The following is a 22,285-nucleotide window of genomic DNA, read 5'->3' on the forward strand; positions in this document are numbered from 1 at the left end:
TTCATTACCAAGTGGTAACTTACGTAATCAGGATTGACTAGTTACATTTGATTATGGGTCCTTGTTATGTGTAGATGTTTGTGTGAGGTTCTGACCTCACGAGTCATAGTATGGATAATATTCATAAGGTTGGTGTCTGTGATTCCGTGTAATATGCTGCGTCATGATCTAGTAGAGCAGTTTTAAGAAAGTTCTGTGGTCAAGGAAGTTGTGCTCAGTCAGTGTTATGAGATTGTAAAAGTTGTGATGACTATCGATATGGTTGTTGTGTCTCGAGTGGCGATCTGAGCACGGTAATTCGAGTGGTGATACGAGTATTTTCATGGTGATACGAGTATTTTCGTGGTGTCATATAAACCGTTGTTTTGTTTCTCGGTGTTTCTTACCAGTGTCGGTATGGGTATGGTTCTGTTGGTTTTTATAGAGTATGATATGAAAGAGAGTTGGGTATTGTTCTGTTGTTGTCATGGTATAGTAATAAGCTGTTAAAGGGACACAGTTGTGAGAGGTTGTGGAGTACTTTTGATCTCGTTTTAGATGAGACGTTGGTGGACATAGTTGTGGCAAGAGAATTGCGGAGCATGTGTGGTATTGGACTGGAACTACGTGTGGTTTAACACCTTTTCTTGGGATAGCGAGCACGGAGTTTTGGGACTTAGCATCATGTCAAGTTAAGGGTGAGTTTTGTGGTAATAAAGGAAATGAACTTGAGAAGCTAATGTAGGTATGTGTAACACTTGAGGATTGTGAGATATGATTGTGGAGGTGAGTGTATATGTATATAGGAGTATGTCGTTTTGCGGTAATGTGGAGGAGATGGAGGAATGGTGATACTAAGGATTTTATGTTATATGTTATGTGAGTACAGAATAATTGGAGGTACGAGAATTGTGAGAGAAAGAGAGCCCTGGATATAGGAATGGTTGTAGGTCTTGAGGTTATAGTGGGTGATCGTTGACATGCGATGGTAATGAGGCTTATGGGAGGTATAGCAAAGGACCTAGTATTAGTGAATTACGAGGACGTAACATGTATCTTAAGAGAAGTAGGATGCAACAAAGAGAGTTTGATGGTTGTACATGTTATAGTATAATTGGAAGTTTGAGTGTTGGTGTAGAGTAAAGGATGGATTTGTGTTGGGGTTAATTTTATTACAGGTAATGGCAATGCTTGTAGTAGTATGATGTTTACGAGTGTGAGTAAACTTCGAGGACGAAGTTTGTTTTTAGGGAGATGTAATGTGATACTATGTCTTTCTATGTGGTTATTTGGATTTCCATTAGTAATTACTACTTCAATCAATGCGGTAACATGTTTATTATATTGAATGATAACTTCCGTGTGTGGTCGAACTATAGTTGTATATGTTGTTTATATGTTTTATTTAGAATTGTATAGCTGCATATGTTGTTTATATGTTTTATTATGAATTGTATTTGTATGGAAGGACCGTGATATCGCGTGGCTTGCGTGGTTTTATATGAGTTTGGTTACGGGTACGTAACCTTCTTTTATGGGGGATAAAATGTGACAACCAGAGTTTACTCAAGTCTATATGAATTAGCATATATTTTACTAGTTATGCATATGAGTATGAGTTATATTGTGTTAATTATATGTGATGTTGGGTGTCGTTGGTTGTAGTTGGTGCGAACTTCGGGGACTAAGTTCTTTTTAAGGAGGGAAGACTATAATACTCCGTATTTTAGTGGGAGTACTCGGTCGAGTACTTGGTTGGTACTCGGCCGAGTGTGTGTTACTCGGCCGAGTGCACTTGACCGAGTAAACCGGTTCAGCGAGTTAGACGGTTTAATTTATGTTTTGGCCAAGGTTTTTTTTAACAGTTGAGTCATTTCTAATTTCATTTTATCATTTATAAAACCATTTCTAAACCTAGAGAGAGGGAGAGGAAGAAGAATTGTCGAGCCTTTCATTTGATTGAAGATTTCTCACCGATTTCAACCTAATTCGATTTCCCTGTTTGTAAGTCGATTTCATTCCATTGTTTATACTATTTTAAATCTTCATCTTCGAAAAGTTTGAAAAGAGAGTCCTGTTTATTTGATGTCTAGTTTATGCACTTAAAATCTCGTAGTCAAATTCTTTATGGTTTGTCCTAGGTGATTTATTTATGAACATGTCGCTGAAAAGTCCGCGAATCTGATTTGGTTTTGGAAAATGATTTAAAACCCTAATTTATATGTCGATTCAGTTATGGGGCTTTTTCATACATCATCTTTATATAGTCTAGATGACAATAGGATTTGAAATTACTGAAAAATAATGTTTTAAACTCGTTTTATGAATCAATACTTTTTATGCGACGGTTTCTGTCAGTTTTTGGAAATCAGTCTGAAAACCCTTGATAAGTTTGGAATTTGAGAAAACCACGTTAGATATAATTTGTAGCTAAGACTCATGGGGTTCCAATTCAATTGGCTTTGCATCAATTCGAATTTTCTGGAATTAGTTATGCATTTTATACCGAGTCTGCCATGTGCTGGAAAATCAGGAAAAGTCATGTTTGTTCTTTAAGTTGATATTCCTATTAAGTTATGATGAGTCTAGGTTATGTGCATGATTAATTGATTGAGTAGGTGGTAATTATACATAATTATGTTATGTAGGTGATGGATATGTGAAGGATCATAATGATTGCTTGTGTGTGCTTGGATTGCGAAAAGGTAGGGTTTCTCCTACTCAGTACTGTTAATTGATTGAGATTATAATTGTTGTTATCTGCTGATCATCGGAGGTTGGGTGTTGTGGTGACGGTATTGGTGTGGTTGTGCTGTGACGGTTGTGGTGTTGTGACAGCTATGATGCTGTGTGTGTGATTGTGGTGGAGTCACTTGCGAGAGTGGCTTCACACCCTAGTTCGCCCTCCGTGGAACCCGTCACGGGAGGGGATGTGCACATTAAGGGACATGGATTGTTAGTCGCTCGTTGATGAGCTGGACTAGGTGGGGATGGGCTGCGGTCACCCATCGGCGGCGAGGATTACCTTTGCGATGGGTAATCTGGCAGGGCTACACACTTCGGTGTGTAGTCGGTTACTGTGTGAGATCGGGAGACCGGGGATGGAGGATAATCAGCTGGTTGTATTGTTTGTTGTCTTATATTGATTGAACGGTACTGACCCCGTTGTTGTTGTTTTGTAAAACCTGCGGTGATCTATTCGGGGATGGTGAGCAGATTATGACAGGTAATGCAGATGTGTAGCTTTGAGACAGTCATGGGGAGTCATCACTTCGAGTCTAGCTTCCGCTGTTACGAGTTTAGCCGTCTTTGATTTCAGTTGTATTGAGTTTCTTACACTTTTATTTTGAGTTGGGCTGAGATTATGTAATCGTTAAACTCTTCATACTTTAATAAAGTTGTTTGGATTGTTGCATTTGATATACTAACCTTAGGCAACCGAGATGATAACAACCTCTCATGCTAGGGTAGTCCTTGATAAGGTACTTTGGTATGAGGGGGTGTTACATCAACAATAACAGTGAAATTCAAATTTCACTATTTCTTCAAACTTCAACGACGATAATAAAAACTGTCACATCAACAATAATAGTGAAATTCAAATTCACTGTTTCCTCAAAAAATTTCAACGACCGCAATAAAAACCGTCACATCACATAATAGTGAAATTCAAATTCATTATTTTCTCAAATTTTCAACGACGACAATAAAAACTGTCATGAAAACAATAATAGTGAAATTCAAATTCACTATTTTCTCAAATTTTCAACGACGGCAATAAAAACCGTGACAAAAACGATAATAATGAAATTCAAATTCATTATTTCCTAAAAATTTTCAACGACGGTAATGAAAACCGTTATTTCAAATACAAAAAAAACAATAATAGTGACATTCAAATTCACTATTTCAACGACGGCAATAAAAACCGTCATTTCAAACACACAAACAATAATAGTGAATTCAAAATTCACTATTTCCTCAAATTTTCAACGACGGTAATAAAAATCGTCATTTCAGATATGAAAACACAATAATAGTGAAATTCAAATTCACTATTTCAACGACGACAATAAAAACCGTCATTTCAAACACAAAGTAGTGAGACTCAAACTCGCTATTTTCAAAATTTTGACGGCGACATTAAAAGCCCCGGTCTGTCAAAAACAAATAGCGGGATTCAAACCCGCTATGCTCACAAATTTGTCAATGACCTTCAGCAATCTCAAATCGTGGGAAGATGAAATTAAAGTCATACTCCCCAAACACACATCAAACGACAGAATACGCATCTGTCCTTTTCCTACAAAATCAACGGCAATAAAAACCGTTATCCCTCTTTAAGATTCAAAATCACTGCCGACCATGGGGGCTAGGCTCACAAACCCATCCCTTTCCGGCGCCACGAACATTCAATGCGAACACCGATATTCCCCAACAGAATATCAGAGGCTCCCTCACGGAGCCCGCCCACGGTCGATCAATCAACATTCGATATGGCTGGCGAGCTTTACAACGCACATTCGATATGGCTGGCGAGCCTTAAACGAACATTCAATATGGCTGGCGAGCCTTACAACGCACATTCGATATGGCTAGCGAGCCTTACAACGCACATTCGATATGGCTGGCGAGCCTTACAACGCGCATGGCTGGCGAGCCTCATTACGCACCGCGGCTGGTGAGCCCCTTTCATATACGCACCGCGGCTGGCGACCCCTTTTCATATACGCACCGCGGCTGACGACCCCCTTTCATATATGCATTGCCGCTGGCGAGCCCCATTATTATACACCCCGCGGCTGGCGAGCCCCTTCATATCCGCAACACGGCTGGCGAGCCTTTGTCCACAAATAAGAAACGACTCAAGGACATATCCCGAAGATGCCTCAGGTATGACTCCTTCTTATGGCTGGCGAGCCTTTATACGTAGTCTAATGGACTTTAAACGACCCGCACGGACAGTCGACAGACTCTAAACTGTTCCCGACGATAGTTTCTCGGCTGATACCCTCGAGTCGCCTTGGCGTCGCCCTTCTCGGCGGCAGGTCCTTGGCTCGAATCCTTTCGAGCTGCCTCGACATCGCTTTGGTCTCAAGGTTTTAATCTTCGATTGACCTGAGGGCTCTACTTTGACTTTTGCCCTGTCCAAGCCTCAGTCAAAGTGGGGGCTCTGTAGATACCCAGTATTTGTTGTGTCTCCAACAATCACCCGATGATTATCGGACTACAACATGCTTAGGAAATGCAGCGTTTGATTGACAGTTTTGTACAACTATACGTCGGAAAACATAAAACGATTTCGAAAATAAAACATTTTAAAACTTTTCAAAAGTACCTGGAGTGTTTAATGCATGACGACGGGGTTACAATGACACTAATTAGAGTCAAAACCGACACCGGACCAAAAACCGACTCAAAATTCAAAACCCGACTCCAACAATGAGTCAAACCGAGTCAAACACAAAAAACAAACTTTTCAAATACTTCCATATTAAGGTTTCCCGGAATCCTTAATGGTCAAGTACAAATCAAGTTCATCCAAATCCTAGGATAGAACAAATCATGATTACACTTCCGTGAAAGCGACAAGACAACCGAAGACGCACGAAATGGCTCGCGCCTCTTCGAGAAGCCCATGCGGCCACGTCGCTCAAAACGCACAAAACCATCCATTTTCCTATAAATACCCCTCAAATGCCACCATTTGATAGTTACGCAAGTGTTGGCCCTTTACCTCTCTCTTAAAATTCTAGACTCGACTTCTCAAATCAAAAACCGACACGTGTTTAAGACCTATCGATCGTAAACACAAGCCTTACACATTGTTTGCTACCGTCATCATGCATTAAACCACTTGACCGACCATCTCGACCACTACACCATCGCTAAACTTAAAACACTCTTTTACTTTGCTAAAATAGTTTTTTAAACCGAGTTTTCCGACCAAACAAGTTGATACACTTTCGTCGGTTTCTCGTCTCAAGCCTAGCATGTAAGTATGAGGGTGTAAAAATCTTTTTCTATCATGTTTTTTATTTGTTTCATGACTATAACATGCTAAATCATGCATAACATGGTCCAAACATGGAGTGAATGAGCCAAAACCGGATTTTCGGTTGAGACAGGGGCTGTTTATTTAGCAGGCAGGCTCACGCCTAAAGCCCCTCTCAACCTTAAATCCAACCGCGTTTGGTCTCTTCTTCCCCTTTATTTTCATTTCATTTTTGTAAACGGTTTTACCATTTCAAATATTTCAAACCATTTTTTATGACAAGTTTTTAACTATAAAACATTTTACACCCTTGGTTCCTAATACCACGACGGTTTAATCCGTATTTCGGTGATAATATTTGGTTAATTACATTATAAAAGGTATTTTAAAACCAACCAAACAAGTTTGTTTCGCCCCAGCAGTGTTTTATTTCATTTCTTTACATTTTGAAGGGTATTTTAAAGCCTTTCTCATTTCTTTACATTTTCAAAACAAATGTATTAGTCACCAACACAAAATCATCCTTGGTTCTACATACCATATCGGGTTTTAACCCGAGTACGATGACGAACGTTGACTAATTACAAACAAATGAACTTAAAACAATTAGTTCATAATCATTCTCAAAACTATTCATGTCGAGCTTGCAAAACCGAACCCGACATCGAATATTGTCAAAACAATGACGATTATTCAAGTCTCGTTCTTCAAATCAACATAAAAGCGGCCTAAACGGCCTTTTCAAATAAAGACGGGTTTAAACACCCACTTTTCAATACATTTTACGAACTTTTTCAATGGTCAGAAGACGCCTTCCATTGTCTGTTGACCCGCGCCTAAACAGGCCACTCATTTTTCCATTTTCAAACCAGAGCAGACCCACTTGCATCGTCAACAGGCTCGCGCCTATATTGGCTGCTTGATGCAAGGTCTGTTCTCCTTACAGCATTTGTCTAGGACGATCCCGACTTCGGTTAACCCGAATACAGGACGGATCAGATGACAAATCTGCCCATTTTACATTATATTTGCAAAACGCCTTACTAAGACAATGGATCACGTTATGCACCATAAACCTAACTCGGTAAATGGATGTTTAATTTACGTCTTGCATGCAAATCAACATTAAATCAAACTCGACATCAAATACTTGATACTTGGATTAAAACAACCGACATAGAAAGCTCACATGTTAGGTTTAAACTAGTGGATGCGCATTCATGCATTTACCCATTTTATCAACTTTTGCATTTAACCAACCAAGATCAATCAGTAGAGGCCGCTACCGCGGGCGGGATTGAGTGTCCGATTAAAGGGCTTCCCAATACGTACCTTCACCTCTTACTCAGAAACTTTGGATAATAGACGACCTTATCCAAGGCGTACGAGAGTCATTCTAGAGATAGGATGCTAAAGAGGGGTGATTCCTTATCTTTAGTATCTATGTCAAAACACCGCTTTTTGCCTTGGTTGACCTAGGTATAAAGTGGATTCGAACGGGTTCCAAGCATCCCACAAATTCTTGGTGGCGACTCCGAACATCTCTTGCATCGTTTTGAGACCCTTGCCGAGACGAAACTGGCCGATCTAAAACGATCCGGTCGAAAGCATCTTTACGCCGCCGAGCGTGACTTTCAAAAAAGACCGCTGCCGTGTCCACAGATCGGCTGGGCATCCGCAGGTGAGCCATGCCACAGTAGCACATGCGCAGCTTTTTTATTTACTAATGCGAGCTTTGAGTTATTTTGACCGTGTTATGGGTAAGCACTTGTTTTAAGGTGCAGGAAATTAGTCCGTTTGTTGAATACTCGATCGAGTCTGGCCAGGCTCGATGGAGTATCCTTGCGTTTTGGGTCTGAAATGTAGCCTGATGATGATGGAATTGCGCGATTATTTTCCCCTATTTTTGCAGCTGGTTTGGGGGAACTCCTAAGCTTTTACTTGGTATTCTCTTTCCTTGTATCTACTTTTATTGTATTATCTCTATTTATTTGCCCTTCCTTTCGTTAGATGTGTCCTTTAGGATTCTGGTGATTTGTTGTGTGATTGTTATGTTGTAGGCATCACAATGAGGACACTCGCTCTGACATTTAGGTTTGGGGGAGGAGTCTTTAATTATGTTGTGTGATTTATTTCAGTTGTGTGCTTTTATATTATGTTGTGTGCATTTAAAACAAAAATCTCATAAAAATTTTAAAAAATCAAAAAACATGTTTTTCCTTTATTTTAGGTCGAGTCTTGGTGAATTGAGTAGCAATGATGTTAAATTTCATTGTTTTTGCATTTGAATCCCAATTTAGTTATTCATGTACATTGTTTTGACCCGTTATTTATAAAAACAAAGCTCATAACTCAAGTCTTGACCGTATTGACATGCATGCCTTATGCTAATTAGATTTGACTAAATTATGTTGGTAAACTACTTACATTATGAGGCCTATTGAGCTTCCTAGGCCAGGAACATCAATAAACTGGTCTCATTTGTCAATTAGGCATGAGTGTGGTTCTCCTAGTGGAATATGTAATATCAAACTGCATAAGTGTGACATTAGTTTCTTAACTTTTACGCGTTCATTTGATGAAGTACATGAGGATAGACGGTTCTTACCGTTCAAATAAGCCTTACATTACCTTTTGTTTAGCCTGTTTGAGCCCTTATAGCCGTTTCATATCCGAGCTACTTCTAATAGTTAATCCTAGAATTTGCCTACCTGATCGGGGCTGTCGCAGTTGCTTGAGTTTCATGTCTATTTTTGCTACTATGGTTGGGATTGAGACTATTATTATCATTTGTGGGTGTAGTAGAATTTATTAGCAATTGTGTTGTATCCCTTATGTTGGAAATGGAGGAAAAATATGAAGCAAAAGAATTCGAAAAAAGAAAAAAGAAGAAAAGGAAAAAATATACTTCATTGTCATTTGTTAAGGGAATAAAAGATTGTTTAATGGAGTCTAATGCATTGTTGGAGAGTAGTTCTTTGGTCTCTCATGTGTTGTCAAAGTTGAGATAATTTCTCTAATTGGGTTAATTTATGCTATTTATCATAGATTTGGTTTTGATTTTAGCGTTGCGACTAGCGTCTTAACCTCACATATCCATATGTGCTTTGGTACAAACCACTTCTATACCATTTGCCACCATATTGTCCTTGATACATGTACTTTTATTTTTATTGTGAATGCGTATTAGTTGGAGAAATTTTTATCACATTAGATTGCATGCATGTTTCATAAGTTGAGTGAGTACTTCTACTTCTTTCTATTTTCACATATAACTCACCCTTACATACTTATGAGTGCATGAGTGAAATCCGCGAGAATTCGACTAATTTGTCTTGGAAGATCGAAAGGTATTTGGCGTTTGTCTATAGTACGGTGACATGAGACTTGAGATGCGTTTTCTATTACCCGTGCCTTTGAATTTGTTTTATTGGCACAATTTTAGTCACTACTTTGTTATAGATATGGATAGCTTGGAATTTTTATATGCATTAAACATTAGCTCTGAGTTATTCATTCGTCATTTGTATGATTGTCTTGTATATTGTGTGATGCTTTGCTTAGGGACAAGCGAAGAGATGGTTTATGAGAGTTTGATGAGTCATAAGTATATACATTTATATGCCTCCCCTTAGTTACTTTTGATACGGTTTTCGTGCTAAATTACATTGTTTTATGCCATTTATATTAGAATGTTGTTACTTCCGCTATTTGGTGTTTAATGCAGGAATAATGCATTTGTGTAACAAAAGAATGAAATGTAGAACCCCAAAGATGGCATGAAGGTATACATGAAGTATGACACAGAAATCTAGAAGAATAGAGAAAGAGAATGGAAGAAGATTAGATGAAGAAAAAGTGTTGAAGCAAGGAGTACTCGACCGAGTCCTCTTAGACTTGATCGAGTGGTGGTGTACTCGATCGAGTATATAGTGATCTGATGACTTTTTGCCCAAGTTTTCTAAATCGGTTTATGTTTAGTATAAATACCCAATTCGTGCCCTATTGTATTTTACGTTTTATTTTACCTAGTTACGCCACTTTACAAGAAAAACCTTTGGACTTAGTTTATTTTACGCATTATTTCGGATCTAGGCTTTGTTCATCCTTAATTACTACGGTATTCATTCAATTCCCTTTTAATATTCATTATTCATCTCTTATGCCTTTAATTATGTCTTCTATTATTATTATTGTTGTTATTTCTTCTAGTATGCGTAGCTAATTCCTCTATCCAGGGTGTAAGGGGATCTAGGTTGTTAGAAAATGGGTTAACTAATGAATTGATTCTTAAATTGCTTTTAATTGTTTTTCAATTGTTATATTACATCTAGTTAATTAATTACTGATCAGAATTGGTTAATTAATCTTGCAAACTAGGATTTTAACCGACTGAGTTAAGACTAGTATAAGCCGCGACAATTGAATATAGTGGCTTAATGATAGCGACCACATGTTAAATTTAGATCTAAAGGACATAATAGAATCGACCGAGCTTTTGGCCTTAAACAATATAATTGCTCAACCAATGAATTAATTAAATCTCACCCCAGGATGACTACCCAGTGAACCCGATCCCTAGACTTTTTAATATTATGGAATTCGCCTTATTTACTTTATTGCAATTGGTTTATAGAAATCAATCAAACAACCCTTCAAGAAACGGCTGCTTTAAGACGGGCTTAAATATCAACAAACTAGAACAATTACCTCGCCTCCCTGTGGATTCAACCCTTCTTACCGCTAGCAATTAGTTTGTAGTAATTTAGGATTACTTTGATATAGGTGATACGACTTTAACCTTACCAAAAGTCAAAGCTGCTACTTGACGTCGACAAATGACTAAATAACGTCGACAAAATGTAATGAATTTCCTACTTTGCCCCTCCTAACCCAAACATGTCAATCAAACTATCGACAAACAATTTAAGAGACAAATCGAAACTAACCACTAATATCGAATAACAAACAATTGAAGAACCTATGATTTGATCAACGAATCGAAAAACGTTAAATTAATCGACGGAAAACGAATCATTTTTTTCTAAAATCTAAACAATGAATTATTAAGTGAAACAACGTTAAACTAATCGACGTAAGACGAATTGATTTTTAAAAAAATCAAACCTCGAATTACTAATCATGCCAATGTAACTAATCGACTCAAAAATGAAATCAACGTCAAACGAATCGATATTAAATAACGGTCAACTTTAAACGGTTTTAATTTACGTTCTAGACATGATATTGAAGTAACTCAAAGTAGGTAATAGCTTATCCGCTTACGGTTTTAACGTTAGGTCATACGGCCCAAACATGCAAGAAACGAGGGAGATATGGTTGTTCTACGAAAATGCGACGGTGCAGGAAAATCGGACGTGGAACATACACATGCAGGCCTAGGTTTGGACGTGAATGATCCACGTCTGGGCTTAGGCTTGGGCGTTGGACCATTCACGTCCAAACCTAGGCCTGGACGTGGACCATTCACGTCCAAACCTAGGTTTGGGTGTAAGGGGAGAGCGATGCGCTTCGACACGTACCTCCGCTCACGATTGTCAGACTCGAGATCGATGTCGTGACCAAGGACGATTTGAGATGGAAAAGATCATGAAAGTTGTAGACCCAAGGTGGGAAGTTGAAGTGGTGTTAAAACCACAAGCAAATAGGCCGTGTCACTGAAGATTGTCATGGAGGACTAATAAATCAAGGATACCTCAAAGTTCAAAGTAAAGACGCTGACGACACAAGGGGAGGTACCGACAAATAGAAATTCGTTAAGGAAAGACTCGGAGAGATTAGAAAAGTCCACGAAGATGATGAGAACAGGGTTCCATACAAGGACACAAAGACCATCTTCGAGATCTCAAAACAATAATCAACTTCGCGGGACGGGACATCGATGGATGAAGAAGTGTTCATTTACGACCCCGTTCATACAGTGTGAAGCTATGGGCGTGTGGTTTATTCCCACAACGACCCCTTTAGTCGTAGCCACTGACATTAAAAACCACAAAGTATATCGATGCCTCATTGACGGAGGAGTATACACCAATTTTTTTTTTTTTTTTTTTTTGCAAGGTGTACACCAACTTATTATGTAAAATGTTTCACAAAAATAGGATTGTAAGATTTAGTTTGGTCAAGACTCAAGAACCATACCAAAGACCAAATTAACATAAATAGGCGAACTATAATAGAGCTCAGAGCCTAACAAAGTATGATCCAGTCTAACCGGATCAAATTGTACGATCCATTTGGATCTTCGACCCGGACCATTAAATGAACCCCTTTATAGTTAACTAAAAAATTACAAGTGTGATACGAGTACTAATGAAATTAATTAAGACAAAGTATTTAATTAATTAATTAAAGTTGATTTCTTCAATTCATAAGCATCATCCATTAGCATTAGCACCGTCAATTCTCATTTTCTCTGTCTCTCGCCATTCTTTCGATCAAAGGTATAGTCCACCTACTTTGGTTTAATTTCATTCTGTTATTATAATCATAATTTAGCATTAATTTGTTTGTTTGTTAGAATAATTCTTAATTGTTGATCAATCTTAGCTAATTCAGGAAATCAAAAAGTCCAAAATCTTCAATTTTGTTAGATCTGTTATATAATTGCTTAATTCGATCTCACATTTTATTCATTTTCATCCAGATTGTAATCAGTCATCAATAATCAATATGGATTTCATGAAGGTCTTCGATCAAACTGTTCGCGAAATGTAATTTTCTGCATCTTTATTGTTTATCCGTTACTTTACATTTCAATTTCAGTATTTTCGTATTGATTTTATCTTAATTGTGATTTGAACTTGATTATAGAAAACGGGAGGTTAACTTGAAGGTGTTGAAGGTTCCCGAGATTGAACAAAAGGTTTGTGTGTTTCGTCGTAATCTTGTAACTGTCATTTGATTGCTGTAAATTTGCTGCGTATGTCTAATTTAGTTCTGTATATCTGCTGAATTGATTGCTATGTTAGTTTGGAGTTTGGACCTTATAGTAGAAACACCAGAAAGTTTGTATGTCAACTGCATTCAAAGATCGCTGTGTTAGTTTGGACCTTAAATGTAATTAGTACTAATATACGATGTTTGATCATGATTAATAGTAATAGGAACTAGGAACACCGGTGATTTTGCATATCGAATGGATTCAAAAAGTTGTGGACTTATTCATGCTCAATTCTAGAGCTGAGCTGTTTTAGTTTCAATGTTTTGATCAATATGGACTGTTCCATATATAGTTGGTGGTCATGATAGTAAATGTTTAGGTGCTCTTGTTCGTTGATGGAATGCTCTAAGCCCTACAGTATCAATCTAGGTGGTGTAGGTTTTTCGCTTCCAGATTTGTCTAAAATTTTCAAAATGACAATTTCAAAAATATAAATTGATGTAAACTTTTCATTGAGATATATTGGCCATACTTTTCTAAAATCCGACTTTCATTAGGCTCTAATGTAAGGTCATCATACACGATTTGATGATATATATTTGTCTAAATTTTTTCAAAGAATTATGAGAAACAAAAGTTTAGGATCTGAGGCCAACCGAGTTATTTACAGTTTTACACTTATTTAGAGAACCAGGTACCGGATTCTTGATAGAGGAGGCGCGGCTACGTGACCTCAGAAGTTTATTGCTTGTGCTGGGTGCCTAGACTTGAGTATAATGAACTGGGATGTCGTTTTTTCTTCCTTGTAGTCTTCCCTTTTAGGAAATCAAGTTAATTTCAACTGACGATATTTCCCTACACCAAAGTGGAAGGAAGATCCTCCAAATTAGAAACTAAAATAGTTGGGTTTTTTAGGTAATTTCCATACTCATATTTCTATAAATATTGGCAAATTTTAGTGCAAGAATTCATTTTGCTCTTGGACCCATGTTTATGTGGTTGAAGTATCTTTCAGTTGGACTTGTATCTGTTATGATAAAGGAGGAGGTTTATTTAATGTGTCGATTTGATTGTCTGAGCTGTAAGGTATCATTCTTGAGGTACTTTGCCAGAAGTTGATGAATTTGGAGGAAAATAGTGCAAATACTCGCGAGGAAAGTACTTGGCAATACTAGTATTTCTTACATTATCTGGATCAGTAAGCGAATTGGAATTATGTTTCTGGTTGTATCATCTTTGTTTTAATAAGCAATGAGTCAATGTGGTCCTGCTAACTTCATTTCATCCCAAGTGCGCATGTTCTTCCCGTTGGAGTTAGTCTAATTTATATCTGAAGTGAAATTACAGCAAGTTATTCCGAGAGTAATTTTTTTTGGGGATGCCGACTGTGACAAACTGACAGCCCGTTCCCAAAAACATTGTGGTTACAGAATCTTCTCTGGACTCACCTATTGACCTTTCTGATTTTTATAGGTACTGGATGCAACAGATAATGAGCCTTGGGGTCCTCATGGAAGTGCATTGGCGGAGATAGCACAAGCTACCAAAAAATTGTACTTCCTTAACTTTTAGTGACCTTTGTTGTCTAAGCTGCCCAAGATTTATTTCAGGTACTGATGCTTGGCTCTTGTTTTGTCATGTGATAGTACTGAATGTCAGATGGTTATGAATGTTCTTTGGACAAGACTGGGTGAAACTGGCAAGGATTGGCGTTATGTTTACAAGGTAATAATTTTTGAAGTGGTTATTAGAACATAACAACCAGGTAGGGTTTTGATTACTAGTGATGAGCGAACAAAGAATCTTTTTATTTTTTATTTTTTACATATTGCCTTTTTTACAGGCATTAGCTGTCATTGAGTATCTCATTGCGAATGGAGCTGACCGAGCTGTTGATGACATCATAGAACATACTTTCCAGATCTCTGTAAGAGATCTCTTGTCCGATCTAATCTATTGACATGAATGTTTAGTTTGCTTACAAATAGAAAACAATTTCTGACTTGTAGTTCTTGCTCTGGACTTCTAAAGTCCCTCGCAGGTTTTGAATATGTTGAACCTAATGGGAAGGATGTCGGGATTAATGTTAGGAAAAAGGCAGAAAATATAGTCAATCTTCTTAATAACAAGGATAAAATCGAAGAAGTACGGAAAAAGGCTGCTACTACCCGTGAGAAGTGCGTGGTTAACCTTAAAGAACCTTTTTGCCTTCATTTATACTGTAAAGTTATTGTGATGCTCATTTATACATATGCTCACACTTCACAGGTACGTCGGCCTTTCATCCACAGGTATTTCTTACAAGTCAAATTCAACTTCATTCAGTGGCGGCAGTTCCCAAAGCAACAATAAGTATGGAGGTTTCAGTGGCAGATATGATAGTGATAACTATGGAGGGAAAGATGAAGATAAGTTTGGCGAAGATAGATTTGAAAAATTTGTTCCAAAGTCTCGTCAAGGTGCTACTACTGAAAAGAAGACTACACAGCACACCAGGTAAACCTATTTGACCTTCCTCGTTCTTGTAGCGTGGTTCCTATTGCCTAAGCATCTTTTTAAAAAACGCGGCTGAAAAATGGGTTTTACAATTTTCTTGTTGCTGATCATGTGGCACGGGGAAATCTCTGTGAATTTAGTTATTTTGTCTAATCCCTGTTTCTGTAAACAGTGATTAATTTAAAAGGAAGAATAATGGCAAGAATTAGGGGCAGATAAAGAAGTTGGGTTGTAAGCATTAAGGGCTTAAATTGATGCAAGTATATTTTATTTGAAAATCACGGGCTATTTTTTTTTTTTTAAACTAGTGAACTTCTGCATTCTGGCAGTATATGGTTAAGAGTATCTCTCATCCAATGATTTAAGGTAAAAAAGGAGTATGGTCTGGTCAATTTTACGTCCTTGCTAAAAAAATTAAGTGGAATTGTTTGTACCTCATTAGCTGAATGGATTCCCAATTTAATAAAACTTTTGCGATAAGATCTGTTCCATGAAATATTTCACATCAGTCTAAATCCTCACTGTAAGTGATTGAAGACTAACTTCGTACCTTCAAATCTTCCTTCCACAACACCTTTGTAGGTGAGGTGTGTAGAGATTAATTTGGAGCCAAATACACAAGCAAAATTTTGTGTCTTCATTTTTTTTCCCTTTTTCACCATGACGGTAGTGGAGCTCTTCTATTGGCTCAAGTTCTTTACATGCTCAAACCTTAATACGGAGTATTTGTTAAATCCCTTATTTTGATGATTATATTGACCAAAGTCAAAATCACATGCTTCTGGTAAATAAAGAGGACTGTAATTTTTTTTTTTTTTCACGCATATAGTTTGTACTACTGTAGAGTTTCTGTTTGTCTCTGGTGCCCTGGATACTCTCTACTTTGACTAGTTTGACTTGAGTGCTTTATTTGCGAATACTTTCTACGTGTGAATACCTTCTACTGCTAGAACACATGACAGTTTAAGTGTTGAAAGAAATGCATCTGCGTTTTAGACCAATTATGTCTTCTCTCAGTATCAACATTTCTACGTGCCTCCTTAATTCTCTTCCATTTAATGTTGATCAAAGAACATCGTTTCCTACTCTTCTGAAGTCTGATTCAGTTTGTTGTTTGTGCAGCAAGGGTGAGGGTCAGTCTTCAGCAGGACCCTTAAAATCTTCCTCACAGATAAAATCGGATGACTACAGTTCCATTTCCCATGCAACTGTGGACGATCAGATTGATGACGATGATGATTTTAACCCAAGGGGTACTAGCACAGCTAGTAAGTGCTTTGAATTGTTTTTCACTGAAGTTAATTTTGCCGTAAAATTTGCAAAATGAACCTCTCTGTATCTTTGCTAGGCAAAGTTGCTCTAATTTTCCTTATCTGCGTCACTACAATTAGTCTAATGACTATTTCCTGTCTACCTTATCTTATTTTATTTGTTACAGAGGCTGCTAAAGGGTGGCTTTTACACATTAAATCACAATATTGATGTGAACTGTAAATCACAGTATCACACAAAGTGGTGATCAGTTGCTTTTATTTATGGTGGCCTGAATACCGTGCCTTATTCCGAATGACTTGTAACTTCTATGTGGCTGTAGAATTGGTAACCATTCTGTGGGTAGTTCCTTGTTAAGTTTGTCTGTGTGTGTTCTATAGCAGATGATGCGTATGCCACATTTACCATGTTGCATGTGGATATGTTACGGCTCCCATGCCTGGTATAAACACATCACAGGGTCAACCTGACAAAAATAAACAAGTGGCTTTGTTTATACTTTATATACAGCAGACGTGAAAGAGGAATCTGTTGGATTGGGCCAGAAAAGAGCTGGGTTTCAACTTTCAGTTAAAGCATTAAGGGGGCGTTTGGTTGCGGGTATTTAAGAAAGGGAATCAAAGTTAATGATTCCCTTTGTTACTGTTTGTCTCTTTTTAATCATTCCCTTTACCCCTCTCTTACCCCCAAATCCCTCTAACTCCTTACCCCTCACCCTTCCAAGGAATGGGATTCTATTACCCCCCTCTACAACACCCACCACCATATAACTCCATCATTGTCCACTGCCAGTCTGCGACCAGTCGACCACCACTTACTCAAACACCGCCACCACAAGTGCCTCCCTGTCACCAGCCACTGAATCCCATCCACCTCCCTATAGCCGCCCCCCACCACTCATCACCACCTGGAACCGTCACTACCACAATATCTACCATCGACGAGACCGTACCAGTCCACCATCCTCCCATCTTTTCTTGGTTCTTAATCTTCTCCTCATATGAATATAATTCCAGGCTCGACCTATGCACCTCCTCCTATTATTGAAACCAAAATCAATCAAAAAAGCACCAAGGGCGCCAACCTTAAGTAAACTGATCTTCTTCAACCATGGACTTCGCCATTGTTAATCTGAGAGAGATTGTAAATAGTCGATTTATATTAACCTTGTGTGTATGACTGTATGGGGTGCAGTTGTGTGGAGTTTCAAACTGGGGGTGTTTATGGGATGCGGTAGGTAGGAAGCCAGGAACGGGGCAATCTCGGCGGTGGTGGCCGCTGTGGGTGAGGTGGGAGGTGGTCATGGGTGTTTGTGGTGGTGGTTGGGAGCGGGGATTAATGGGTTTTTTTGTTAGTGTAATTTGGTTTATCTCTTTTCCTTTTAATGTAGTAACCTAACAACATTGTAATTTTGGGGTAATCTCATTCCTTTTCCCCTTCTGTATTCCATTCCCTTTCCCCTTGATGAACCAAATGCTCCCTAAACATAAAAGTTGGAGCATGAAAGATTGTGTCAAATGGCCGGAGCTCCGGGCTTTTGGTTTTTTAAGTGAGACAACTTGGCTAGTGTTCACATCACAATTTAAATGTTAGCTTGCTTACTTATGGTAGAGAAAGGATTGACAAATGCTGAGAATGTTGACGATTTTTAGCTGGGGTTGAGATGCAAAAGACTTAGAATGGGTCATCTATTTTTTTTTTAAAGCTTTACAAGAAGTGCTTCACTTGTTTCTCAATTTTATCCTAGCTGCACCTTACCATCCATTGCTTAGTCTTAATGCAACAAGCAAAAGTCCCACACGTGTCCTTATTCTGATTTTGGTGATATGCTGAGATTGCTGACCACATTTACTTTAACCTTATATTAGAGTTTATCTAGTTGACCCTTGGGTTCGTATTCTAGTCAATGTGTATGTCGTTGGGGTCTGGGGTCTGGGCACCTTAATTTGTAAATAACAGCAGAAAGAGTCTGGACTACACAATGTTCAAATGCTGAAGTGCATCACGTAATATTTAGATTCCAATATACCTGCTCCCCCACCTCTCCCCATCTGAATATTTCATAGGCTAAAAGTATGATTATTGTACGCCGCATTCATTTTTTAGTCGTCATTGTTAATTTGCTTGGATACATGTTGCATTATCATGTGGGGTTTTGAGGTTTGGATCCGGTCTTTAGGGTCGGGTCAGATTTTGCACAGCTCTAATTTGATGCTTTTGCTCTTTGATTCTTTTTTTTTTTTTATACAGAGCCTGCTGCTGGACTTTCACAACAAGTGGATCTTTTTGGGGATAGCTTGATTGGAGACCTATTAGACACTGCACCGACTGCTGCTCCACATAAAACCAGTGGCTTGGATGACAAGTCATCTGACGCTGATCTATTTGCTGATGCAGATTTTGTATCAGCTGCCCCCCACGTTGCATCAGGGGGGAATCCTCGGCCTCAGGTTGGTTTCTCGTTGTTAGTCTTTTGGATTGTCACAAGCATTAAACAAAGAGCTAGCATTGTTGATTGTTTATTGAACTGTACAATAAAATCACTATTTTTTGTTCTCTTTTCCCTGTCTGCCAGTTTTTCTTGTTTTGTCCATTACAGGACCCCCTTTCGTGTTGGACAGTGAAAGATGTCCCCAGCTTTAATTTTACGCTTTATCCTGTAATACCATGTACTATATGTACTTCTTTTATTGTGATGTTGACACAATTCTGAAGGCAATTTACACTACCCTAATTATGTATAGTGCGGTCTTCTGAGTAAATTCAGCCGAAGAATTTTTTGGCCTAATTAAAAAACCCATTGAGTATGTTTGGCCTAGCTTTCAAATGTTCTTTTGATTCCAAAAGCTACAAAATTTGGCCAAACACCCTCTTTCTCATAAAAATACGAGTAATAATCTAGAAGTAGAAGTTACATATTTATAAGTTAACGTAATTTTTCCAAAATGTGTTTTTAATAAAATAGAAAGTTCAAAGGCATCATGTAAAACTAACACTCCGCACGATTTACGATATGAACCATTGAAGAACTACAAGTAAATGAATCTAAAAACCACCACTGAAGCTGCGTTAGGCCAAACAATTGTAAAATTATTAGAAGTCTTTCTATGTTGTGCTTTCCCAAAAACTTGTCCATTTTTGGAAAAATGTTTAAAAAAAAAAAAAAAACTTCTATCTAAAAACCAAAAAATCATCAAGAAGAAAATAACACTCTTTTATCTTGAGAATTACTACTATGTATATTATATTTTATATGATGATGACAAGTATACTCAAGTTGTGTAATTTTTGGCTTAATTATGTTCCTCATCATTATAATTTATCATGCTATTAAAATTTACATAAATACAAGTATTTTACATATTTTACACTCCTTACCTTTTTAGCATGTTAGCCTACTTTCTTGTTAGTGCTATAGGTCGGTGTCATATGAAAGTAGCTGTTTTCACTACGAAGAATTTAAGTTGTGTAAATCCAACGCCTTACCATATTACATGGGTATAATTGGGAGTCCCTAATTTATGAAGGCGTGAAGTTCTAAAGAAACTACATATGACATATAGGGGTGTTCAAAAATCTCCCTAACTCTCAAAAAACATTTACTTTTGAACTTATGTATACAGGAGCATTTACCCGTTCCGCCCTTTTTCTGAATGCATCATTATTGTTCAAGTTTGCTACCCTTTGTTTTATTTATCGAGGACACTTGTAGGTGAATGCTGATCTCTTTGCTGCACAACCTGCATCATCAGCTGCAACTTTGGACTTCTTTGCATCTCCTGATCCGATAGTTGGACCTGAAACAAAGTCCGAAAGTTCTGGGCCATCAAATATGAGTTTTGTTGATCCTTTTGCTGCTGTTCCATTGGATAACTTTGACGGATCTGATATGTTTGGGGGTTTCACCTCTCAAACTGGTCAAGCATCTCAAGAACCTAATGAGAGTACCCTTAATAATGGTGCACGAAGTGAGTCAAATAACAAATCAGTACAAGAACCAAAGGCACCTGGAAAGAAGGATGGTTTTCAGGTCAAGTCTGGAATTTGGGCTGATTCTCTAAGTCGTGGACTGATTGATCTCAATATAGCAGCTCGTAAGTTCTTGATTTGAATATTTTGTTTTACTTCCATTTCTATTTTCGAGCCCATGCTTCTAATTCCCATTGGATATTAGTAAGTAATCGGTTAACTCAAAAAAAAAGTAATTGGTGCACCGACCAAATGTGGTGGTAAAGACAGTGCAAACAAAGAAAAGAGGACAATGTCTTTCTTATTTTCTGTGGCCTGGAACGGGATAGCAAATAGCAGACGGTACTGCTTGTCTGCTTGTAATGAACTATGAGTCTCCAAATGTCCCATGCTCTTCTGAGGTTAATACTTGAAAAATTGCAAAAATCCAAGTATGGAAATCAAGTGATTGCATTGAGGCTAGATGCGTTGAGAAAGAAGAGGGGATGTAAGAGCAACAATATGTTTGTGGTTTTGTACATATACTTCAGATGTTTACTGAAGCTAGTGCTTCTTCTTCAGCCGTCGTTAGTGCCCTCCTCCTTCCCGAGCCCATTCTCAAAAATTCACTAAAAATGCCCTGCCGACCAGAGTGATAGTATGGTTTAGTGAAAATGGAGATGACGTTGATCCTGATTGAATTGCAACAATTAAATTTTTCCCATGGCTGTTTTCATGCCTATGTTACTTCAATCATTCCATTGTTGGGCCAAGCCGTTGTTGGGTACAACACTCGAGGGTATGGGTTTGTGAAGATAGAAAGGGAGGCTTGCTTGACAAAACAAGAGGAGATTGGTAGAAAGCATATAGAACTTCTCACCATCCTCCTTAAATTTTTCCCATGGCTGTTTTCATGCCTAGGTTTTTGACAGTATTATGCCGTATGTCTTAAACTTCTCACCATCCTCATTTTATGCCAGGTTTCCCATGTCTCTTAGTTAGAGATAGTGGTGAGTTCGACACTTGGATATGTACCTGTGGCCTACACCTGTACCTACATTTGAGTAACAAAATTCACGCTCCATGATCTGGAGACTGCACTTTCATATTGTTAGGAGGATTCAAATGAGCTTTGTATTTGTTGTATCTTTTTTAATAATAGTATCATTACTTGACATATATGTATTCTTTGCAGCTAAGAAGGTGAATCTAGCTGGTATCGGAATAGTTGGAAGTTTGAGTGATGGTACCGACGACAATCAGAAGGGACCATCAACATCTTATTACATGGGAACATCAATGAATATGGGCTCTGGGTATGGTACAACCAGCTTTAACCCAACAACACCTGCTTCAGATGACTTTTTCTCTAGTTATACCAGCAGCCAGCATCAATTTGGCGGTTTCCAGAAATAACGCCTTCATTTTTTTTGCTCGAAATTTGTATGGTCCTTGACGACCTCAATATTGATTGTTTGGTGAAAGGCCAAGTCTTGGCGATATTTCTGAAGTTCCAATTTCAATGTATTGTTGAAGAATGTGTAGATTATGATGTTTGTTGTTTTAACAAAATGAGTTGATAATTGATAGAGCATTTGTTGTGTTGTGTAAATGTAATCAAACCCCGTGTATTATACCCCTGATATAAAAGCAATCATTCCAGCCTTATTTTGACGGAAATTAAAGAAAAA

General features: G+C 38.0%; 1 protein-coding gene across 1 annotated transcript; it reads left to right on the plus strand.

The window, feature by feature from the left end:
- The first annotated feature begins 12,297 nt into the window (after window positions 1-12,297).
- Window positions 12,298-22,285, plus strand: LOC141612154 (clathrin interactor EPSIN 1-like). Its single transcript, XM_074430872.1, has 12 exons — window positions 12,298-12,438; window positions 12,642-12,708; window positions 12,809-12,860; window positions 14,352-14,431; window positions 14,525-14,603; window positions 14,722-14,805; window positions 14,910-15,055; window positions 15,147-15,374; window positions 16,497-16,642; window positions 18,897-19,096; window positions 20,359-20,740; window positions 21,790-22,285. Exons 2-12 carry the CDS (start codon window positions 12,668-12,670, stop codon window positions 22,008-22,010), a joined length of 1,659 nt encoding a protein of 552 aa, XP_074286973.1. The 5' UTR covers window positions 12,298-12,438; window positions 12,642-12,667; the 3' UTR covers window positions 22,011-22,285.

Source organism: Silene latifolia, chromosome 11 (genome assembly GCF_048544455.1).
Source record: "Silene latifolia isolate original U9 population chromosome 11, ASM4854445v1, whole genome shotgun sequence".
NCBI classification, from domain to species: domain Eukaryota; kingdom Viridiplantae; phylum Streptophyta; class Magnoliopsida; order Caryophyllales; family Caryophyllaceae; genus Silene; species Silene latifolia.